Raw genomic sequence first — 9,700 nt, forward strand, 5'->3', positions numbered from 1 at the left:
AGTGAGTTGTGATGATATGTTTTTCAACCACATTTCTAAACAATGTGCTGCTGGTCATTCCCAGCGCTGGAACCCATCCCTGCACTCCGTGCCAGGCACATGCAGAGAAGGTGGGAGGGTGGAAGAATTCAAGAACCGCTTTTTCATTTTTCAATTATCATCATCTGGACCTGGACCATACCAGCTGGCTTGGTTAAGGGTGAGCAAAGAAATAAAGAGCTTTAAGACACAAAGCACCCCCTCGATGAGATGAATGGGTGGGTCCATCCCAAGTACTTTCTTCAAGCAATAAAAATCTATTAGCTTCAGAAGACTGTACTTCACAAACTAGGGTTACAATGCACTGGTGCAGAATGATAAATGACTAGGGATAATTACATGGAGGATGGTCAAAATTTAAACACATTAGACATTAGAAACTATAGTGTAGTTTCATAATTGGTAAATAAAAATACAACAGTTTAAATCAATTACTGAAAATAAGTCTTAAGAAAAATGTTATTTTTATTTTAGCATTACCAACACAGTAATCATTTTCATATCATCTTTTTATAGTAGTTCAATGTAAAATAAATGACTATTGGTCGAATTATATACAATAATATACAACATTATTTTACACATCAATGCATAATCCCTTGAATACATAATCCCTTTTTTTATCTGGAAATGATTGAAATTTGTAGTAAAAACACTTGACAGAGTAGTGTAGCCCTATGATAACAAAAGACAGGGCTCTTAAAATATGTAGTATTCTATATTGATATTTTTTTTTTCTAAATCTATACAAAACATATAAAGAGCGCAGGTGTGGCCACAGAGTTGAAAGGTCACATTGTCACATGACTTGAATGGAGCTAGGAAGTCTTTTCAATAGCCGGTAGTTAGGATTCTGCAGGCAAGCTATAGAAAATATGAACCCGGACTTGACAACACAACCCCTCAGAATGATTGCAACATCACATCAATTTCCATCTTTACATAGCAATGCAAAATGACCTTTAAAAAGCACTGGGTTACAAATAAAAGGAGAAAGCTGGGCACCGGATCCCAGGAGCGTCTCACTGCTCCTCACAGTGGAGGCACAGCCTCCCGACTGCATTCATGCAGCGATCTCGGGAGGAGATTATTGCAGCCCACAGAACATTCCCTTTAATCCTCAAATACAAAAAAAAAGGTACAAAAGCTATATGTGCACAAGACAGCATGGTAACTTCACAACTGGAATTATTACTGTAAAAACTCCCACAGCCTCAAGACAGGTTTAAAGATAAATGCTTTTAGATGTATCGGAGTGAGAAAGACAAAAGAACACACCCCTGAGCATGGAGGATAGGTGGAATGCCCTTCCACGTTGTTTTTCTCAACGTTATCTAAGACATGTTCATCTTGTGTGTTAAAGATCAGCTCTGTGGGTCTCTTGTACGATGTGATGCTCGCTTGGGCAGGTCAGGTACACATCCTCTTTATTTTAGATGAAGGCAGTAAATTGCAATGGATCTAAAATTTTGTTTGCATTTACAAACAAATCTCCCTTTAGATTTAGGATGGATTTTATAGTCAAAATAAAATTCAAAAAGGCAATTTTTACACTTTGGACTTAATGATCAGCACATTTGTCTTTTTCCAAAAAACACCAAATTCATTTAAAATGAGGTTTCTGGTTCCCCTGGCAGAGCTGAGGTTTCCACACACTACAGCACTGGTCAGACCTGTTCTCATTGAGCACTATTCTATCAGAATAAATGTTTGACCAGAACTGCTTTCCCTCTCCAATGTAGTGCACAGTACAGGGAGAATGACATTGAGAGACCTGCCTGCTTGGAGCAGAGAAAAGGGGATCATTAATACAGGGACAGCACAGCGCTCCCTGAGAATGGTTTCGAGAGCGGTTTCTTTAGTTGACACTTCGGTCATCTTCAATGTCTTCTCTGAGCGATGATGAAGCCCCCAGCAGGCCCGAGACAGCTGGCTGACCTGAAACGGAGTCACAAGAGAGGGTGGTAACGAATCAGCCTTTTTAGCTAAAAGCCAACAGGGGGCTCCAATTGCAGTACAATTTACAGCCAGTAGGTGGTGGTATTACACAGCAGGGTTACCCCTTTAAAAAGTTGGACACATCCTTGTAGATTCCCTGGTGCTGCAAAATGCTCTAAAAATAAATCCAGCAGTTGCTCTCTCCTAGCGGGGTACAGGCTGATCGAATCTCGACAATTGCTACCCATGTGCCCCCCTAAAAATGTAGTGCCGAGACAGAGTACTTACGGACTCGGATCCCGATTGGCCAGATCAGGATGCTGCACAGGCAGAACGTCGCCACAATGGCCACGCCCCCGGTAACAATCACCATGACGCTGTGGTAGAACCAGACGCAAGCAGGACAGCACACCTGTGTGCTGAACCAGAGAGGGGAGAAAATACCTGAATCAGAAATGACCAAGTCCCTCTCAGTCACTGTATAACAACACAAGGCTGCATTTCAAAAACGAATGCTGACAAATGTTCTTTCTGTTTGAAATTGGTTCCAGTGAAGGAAGGACAGTGTTTGGAAGTGAACGCTTACTGGCATGGGTGCAGAGCCTGAATTATCATCACGCTTATTCCATTGGCCACTTTGTCAGTGAAGCTCATCGCCCCGTACACGAAGGCACCGCTTTGCTGAAAAACAAACAGAAACAGATCACTGCCAGTACTGCTCCTGTGCCATCTCAAGACACCCAAGAGCTGATGCAGTCTGATTAAACTCCACACAGAAATACACACGCCAGGTTCCACAGCGGTGGCTCGCGTTGGGTTTGGCGAAAGGTCAAGCTAGCCTGACCAATCAGTTCCGTTTGCTAGTTTAGTAACACGTTTTGATTTGTCAGTTTACAGTAAAAACATCAGCGGCCCCGGATGAGAGTAAAATCCGCTTTCAATCTGCTTTTTAAAAGAAGTTTAATCGCCATGGGTTGGTCCTCGATTGTAAAGGTGAGGAAAGGACAGCTTTTCTTGTTTATGAAATCAACACAGTGCTAAAATAGGAGTGCTTTGATTTGAATTCCTTACAGTGTTTCTCCCAATCAGGTCGGCGGTCATTGAGAGCGAGGTCACTAAGATGGTGGCTGAGCCAGCACCCAGCAGCACGGCGGCGCCATACACCGACTTCCCCATCTTATGGTCCAGCAACACCCAACAGGCAAAGGCCAGGATCAGCAGCAGGCCTACAAAGTATGTCATCTACAGCAAGACGTTCAGACAGCACCATTAATGCAGGCCTCTCACAACAGGACAGGAGAAGAAATTCACAATGCATCACGCAGGAAAGAAAAAACGTATTAAGCACTATAAAAATAAATAAAAAAATAATGCACTTAAGAAATCTCACATGCCACAATCTACCTATAAATATATATTTTAAAAGGAGCGGATTCATATTCTTATGTTACTGTGTGATGTGTTAAAGTGTGAAGGATCTCTTCTGTTGCCATTCACAGCAACGCGCGTGTTCTGATTTTGCACGTATGAGACAATATCCCTGCAGAGGTGCGAATGGCGCTAGTTACAACAGGAAATAAATATATATATATATTACTGTAGTGTATTGTTACATTTACTAGGTATATCTGAGTATTTCTAAATGTGCACTGTACTCCGCATTTACCACGGTTTGTCGTGTATTTTACTTCCTCTCTCTGGGCTGCCCATTGCTTACACGTGCTTTACGACACACTGCTGTGCTCTCACTATGGGTTACGTTCATAGAGACGACTTGAAAGAGCGCCTTGTCAAGCGACTCACGTTTCTGCCGATCCACTTGTTGACTGGCTTCATGATCAAGGAGGACATGAATCCACTGACGTACATCACCAGGGGGATCGTAGCGATGTAGTTCTGTCAAGAGGGAAACAAGCACAGTGCGACTCCTCAGTTCCACATTGCAAACATACGTACAACTTGAATGGATCAGTTGTATTGTAATTGCAGGCGATGCTGACAAGGTGTACATGTTTGCTCAATAAAGCCTATGTCGTAAAAGCTATTGGAAATTTTAAAAATTAATTGGAATTTAACAAAAGGGAACTGACCCGAACCCTGATTAAAATGCAGTTGCGCAATCCTAGCGGTCATTCCTAAAACCATTTCTCACTTCACTTTTAGGATATTATGCATAACGTACGTAAGACATTAAAGTAATTCAACATTACAAAGAACAGTATAGAAAGTAATCTTTGGATTTATAAGAGCCGGGATGGATTTTACAGCACATACCTTGGGCAGAAAGAGCGAGTTTGTCAGGTACATAGATATGTAAGTCTGGGATAGGTTCACAATTAGTCTTGTGCACATGTACAGCCCTGCCACCTAGGGAAAGACAAACAAGCATGTCAGTGACAGACAACCAAGCCACGGCTGCACATTCAAAATGACACCCGTGGGAGGCAGGCAGACGTGTATTACCACGACGCAACACACAGTGCAGAACAGGAAGTGGAAATGAACAGTCTCATGGCCATTGGATAAGTGGCATTAAAAGGCATACAGAGGGAGGTACAGACAGAGATATCTATCCACCCCAATCAGATACTCTCATGTTAAATAATGCGAATGCCACGTTTCATCACAATTGGATGAGCGTGACAAGCATACGTAAGGACTGCGGATATTCATGATGCAGGAATCCGGACTTGCACAGCTTTCTGTCACAGGTCCTGGATTTGCTCACCTGATAGAAGGCAGGTTCTAGCAGCCAGTGCTTCCACTGTAGCAGGGAGCACCCTCCAGCGTCCTGGGACCTGGTGATCAGGGGCTGCCGCTCATCTGCAGGACATGAGGCGGCAGGCAGGGGGCGCCCTTTCTCCTTTGTTCCAATATGGAATAGCAACGAGAACACCGACCCTAACCCAATTACTATGAGGGCTAGATTCTGAAAATAAAAAGATTAATAAAAATGAGTTAGGGTTGTGCAGAGTATATGAGAACTTTTAAGGGGGAAAATTAAACAACTTCCTAATTTAGGGGGCTACAACATCTTGATTCTGGTTGCTGGCAGTGGTCAGTCAAAGCCTGTCACTCCAGGCAGTGGAATTCAATTCAGACATTATCCCACAGGAACCTACCCTAAAGATAGGGATGTCCTGCCTGCCCAGGCTCTCCGTCTGCGTTGGGTCGCCCGTCTGGCCAGCCTGAAAGTAAAACAGTAGCCAGGCCACCCCATAGACAGCGATGTTGGCAATCACAGTGAAAGCGTACCTGCAGGGACAACAAGATTTGCAATTTGAAATCCAGCCAGAACACGGTCAAAAGGGATGCAATGCCAGGATTGCCACTGCCTCCAATTCCATCATCTTGAGAGTCAGTCTGAAGACAGTCATACTGAATAGTTTTGGGTGCGGAAGCACCTGCCAACCAAGTGCCGATTAGCCCCCTATCAAAGTCAGGTCTGCTGTCTTGCCCATCATGACTGAAACTGGGAGATGCATCTTCTAGGTGAGAGACGTCACCTGCTTAATGTCAGGAGGGATTGCCCAGTTATACAAAAGTACGTGCCACATATTCTTGACAGGTTTATCTACAGTAGATGCTCTTACATGAACTATGCAAGGGATAGTGGGGGTTGCAGTTGATTTCCACACACACCATTTAACTGTGTAGTCACGTCTGAATCTACAGATTATGATCTTATTCTAGACACACCCACAAATGAACAGAGCCTGCAGTGTGACGTCTGCACTTTCAGAGAAGCAGAAGTAACGCAAGGAAGGAAATCAAACCCAAAGCACAGCAAGGACTGCAGAGGAGGCTATTTTTAATGAAAAGAAAGAAAACCCCAACCATGTTTGAACAAATTCAAGCACCCTGTTCCTAAGATATAGCCTAGATCCAAAAATCTTAACCATGCACTAGATTCCACTTACTTATGACAGAATACTGGTGCACGCATAACCAAGGAGCCGGTCATTTTACAGGCAGTTACACAAACGTATGTGCATGTGAATCTCATTTGTGTTGCCGTTGAAGATTTAGTATTCCAAGCTGTAAATAGTATTTGGTCTAGATTATATTAAGGAAGCGCTTGATCTTCCCTGCTTCCCACTCTCTGCACATATCTGGAACGGGATTCCCCTTGAATAGGGGAATCCCGGTGTTTCAAAAACCAAAACAACAAAGAGTTTCTAGGAAGCTCTCCACATGCATGGGGCAAGGGGGTTCCCACTTACTGCGGGGCCACATAACTCCACAGCTCACAGTAATCAAAACCACTGGGTTGTTTAAAGCCGCAGTGTCGAACAATCATGATTAAATGTTTGAACTTACAACAAGGCTATGTTTCCATCTGACTCTGGGACTGACTTGAAAGCGGTCTGAAATCAGACTCGTTCATGTCCATCAGCAGCAGATCCGAGTTCAAATCCATTTTAATTGGGACTCTTGTCAGGCAACCCCAGTTAGGCTTGCGGGCTGGCAAAACTCGATCTCTCCACACCGGCCCTGACAGTGGAAGTTACCTAACGAGAATCCATACAAGGGGCATGAGAGGTGGGGTTTAAAACTCCAGGATGTGCGTTTCAATGAAGCAGGTAAATGTTGAAATAAAAGATGTTTAAAAAAAAAAAAAAATCACCTGATAAATGATTTACTGTACTGTTAAAAAAAAGGGCTGTGGATTTTACAATTTGTAGAATATTCCTTCACAATACAATTTAGCAGTGAAAAAAAAAACAGAATGCTGGAGATTGGCGAATTTATTCATAAACCACATTGAACCCAGGTTGCAAAAAAACCCAGTACAAATAATGCAAAAGCCTAGCACCTGGGGCTTCGACTGCTGAACAGGAAAACCGCAATTTCTAAAGATTATTTCTGTCTTGACATTTCACAGGAAAGATAAGCACTTGACATTTTTCAACATGCAGATCACAACCTGCTTTAAGAACTCCAGTACCTTAAAATGAAACATACAGAGGCTCGCTGCAAAGTTTGAAAAAAGAAATTCTCAGAAAAGCTGCTTACTCTGAAAGAGCATCTAAGATGCTTCTGGTCACATGTACATTCTTTAAAACACACTGTAGTATGAAGCAGGTGGTCTTCCTGTGCAATGATATTGGTGTCAACCAGTAACCGCAGGCTAAGCCACGAATAAAACACACAGTGCTCTGTATCGGGGCTGAGAATTCATTATCTTACCACCTCCAGCAGCATTCTGCAACTACAGCTAAAAGTGAAATCCAGCCATAACAGCCAGAGACTATCAACCTGTGGTTTGTGAGTAAATTCAATGTGGTCCCCAGTCAGCCTGCTATACCAAACACGCCCATGAGGGAGTGCCAGAGGTCCTGTAGAGTTCTGGGCACCAGGTAGTTATAGATTCCTTTGTAAGAAATATTTTTCCTTGGACTGTAACCTGATTGGTTCACATAGCAATGGTATGCATGTCCACTGTCCCCTGATTGGTTCACATAGTATTAGTATGCATGCCCACGAACCTCTCACATCTGGTCGCCAGTTTACATGGGGAGTGGGTGATTCTCTATGGAAACTTTTCAAATGTTTTAAATTAAATCTACCAAGCCATGCTCTCCGTTTTAAAAGGATGAGGCTGTGTGGTCCAGTGGTTAAAGAACTGGGCTTGTAACCAGGAAGTCCCCGGTTCAAAGACCACCTCAGCCACTGACTCATTGTGTGACACTGAGCAAGTCACTTAACCTCCTTGTGCTCCGTCTTTCGGGTGAGACGTAGTTTTAAGTGACTCTGCAGCTGATGCATAGTTCACACACCCTCGTCTCTGTAAGTCGCCTTTGATAAAGGCGTCTGCTAAATAAACTAATAATAATAATAATAATAATAATAATAATAATAATAATAATAATAATAATAAAAGCTCAATCAATATACAACACCAAATGATTGTGTGCTTAAAGGGAGTTTGCTCTTTGACTTTGTGAAGGGGGTGTCAAGCCTGGTGATGCTCAGCGCTTGGTTACCTGTAGGCAGTGAGCTCCACTTTCTCCTGGTCGTTGGTGACAAGCTCCGGAATCAGTGAGAGGTGGGAGATCTGTGTAGCTGCCCAGCCGAACTGGAAGACAACGATGAAGGGGATGAAGTAGACGAGTCCCACCCACTGAGGAGTGCCCTCGGCACAGCCCATACAAGGGTTAAAGATGAACGGGAACGAGAGGAGCACGCTCACCGTACCTGGGGGGACACAACAGAGAGACGGACGCATTGGGTTACTATGGTGACCAGTCGTGGCAAATTGAAAATGTTTTTTGTAAGGGTACAATACATAAATCAACAAACCAATGAATGCGTTCAGACAGATTTCAGGGGAAAAGAAAAATCAAGTCTTCGTGCTTCGAAAGAGAAATAAAACACAGAACGGCAGCTCTACGAGGAAATATTTTCCTGAAATACAGGCTCTACGGCAAATGAGATTGACTCCTACAAATGGAATGGGCAAAAGCAGTATTTTTCTACATACAAGAAATACACCCAATGACTGTGTTATTATTATTATTTACGGATATTTGAATGGCTCCAGTGTTGCTACACCGTCAATGAATTGTAGAAAAAAAAAAAATTCCCCGTTCACTCTGAAAATCGGATAACCGTGCTTCCGGTTAATGTACTCACCTACAAGATGCCAGGACTTTCTCTTGCCATAATTCCGGCACCCCGGCGTCCGGTCAGACTCGTAACCTATAAGCGGGGTGCAGATCCCGTCCGCTATCTGTCCGACAAGCAGCAGCACCCCAGCGACGGTATTATTGAACCCCAGCACGGAGTGGTAATAGACCAGCAAATAGGTAAACCACATCGAAGCGCACAGGTCGTTCAGAAAATGACCGACAGAGTAACTCAAACGGGCACATAACGATAACGAAATGTCATCTGCCATTGTAATTATATCTACGCTCCCTTTTGGTGTTAAACGGATTTAATTTTGACCTAAGCTAGAGCAATATTAACTGTTAGGAGTATCGATACGTCTAAAACCTTACTTACGACGGTAATCGAAAATACTAAACACATGCAGATCATTTCACCGGCAAACTAAACAACACACATGTCACTGAAATCTACGAAAACAACACCCCTTCGTCTTCAAAAACAAAAGTGAAAATGAACACAGCACAGAATACCAGGAATATATTACACTGCAGTACCAGCTACAGCAATAACACAAGCATTGGAAACAGACATTCCGTCTATTTTGTTTCCCTTTTAATATCCTGGTCTAAAATCCCCTTCGCCCCCTCACCCTGCACGAGTAAACACTGTATCCGTCACATGCGATACTTCTCTCATCGCTATCTCTACATCCTGCCACAGACGCGTCTGCTTATGTATCTAGTCTGCCACAGGTTTGCCCCTGGCAGGAAGCATATTGACATCCGTTTTGCCCAATCGTTGCCCACAATCAGCCAAACTAAACCAGTCAGAATTAAGGAGGGGTTGGCTTAGAGGGTTTAACAATGGCCCGTGTTTCTCAAACCGCCGCATTAGTCATTGTTTCTCTTTAAAAAGACAGCGAACCCCTTTGCAGTGCCAGTGTTTTGTAATCACAGAGATAATTCAGCGTGTAGTAGTTGGGAGTTTGTGTCACGCTTCATACATTCAAATAATACAATCGTGACAGTGTAGATTCTGTCAATTGGTAAAATACATTCTACGGAGTTAACATTGCAAACGAGTCTCTAAGTATTGGCCCCACCCCTCT

At 43.2% G+C, this 9,700-nt stretch overlaps 1 protein-coding gene across 1 annotated transcript; it reads right to left on the reverse strand.

Moving 5' to 3' along the window:
* Positions 1-486: 486 nt before the first annotated feature.
* Positions 487-9,403, reverse strand: LOC117401239 (major facilitator superfamily domain-containing protein 12). The gene is made up of 10 exons (XM_034001783.3): positions 8,614-9,403; positions 7,965-8,175; positions 5,100-5,232; positions 4,706-4,906; positions 4,252-4,344; positions 3,781-3,873; positions 3,049-3,219; positions 2,564-2,658; positions 2,266-2,396; positions 487-1,977 (listed from the first exon to the last, which is right to left on the reverse strand). Exons 1-10 carry the CDS (start codon positions 8,876-8,878, stop codon positions 1,898-1,900), a joined length of 1,473 nt encoding a protein of 490 aa, XP_033857674.2. The 5' UTR covers positions 8,879-9,403; the 3' UTR covers positions 487-1,897.
* Positions 9,404-9,700: the final 297 nt, after the last annotated feature.

This window comes from Acipenser ruthenus, chromosome 49 (genome assembly GCF_902713425.1).
Source record: "Acipenser ruthenus chromosome 49, fAciRut3.2 maternal haplotype, whole genome shotgun sequence".
Lineage (NCBI taxonomy): Eukaryota > Metazoa > Chordata > Actinopteri > Acipenseriformes > Acipenseridae > Acipenser > Acipenser ruthenus.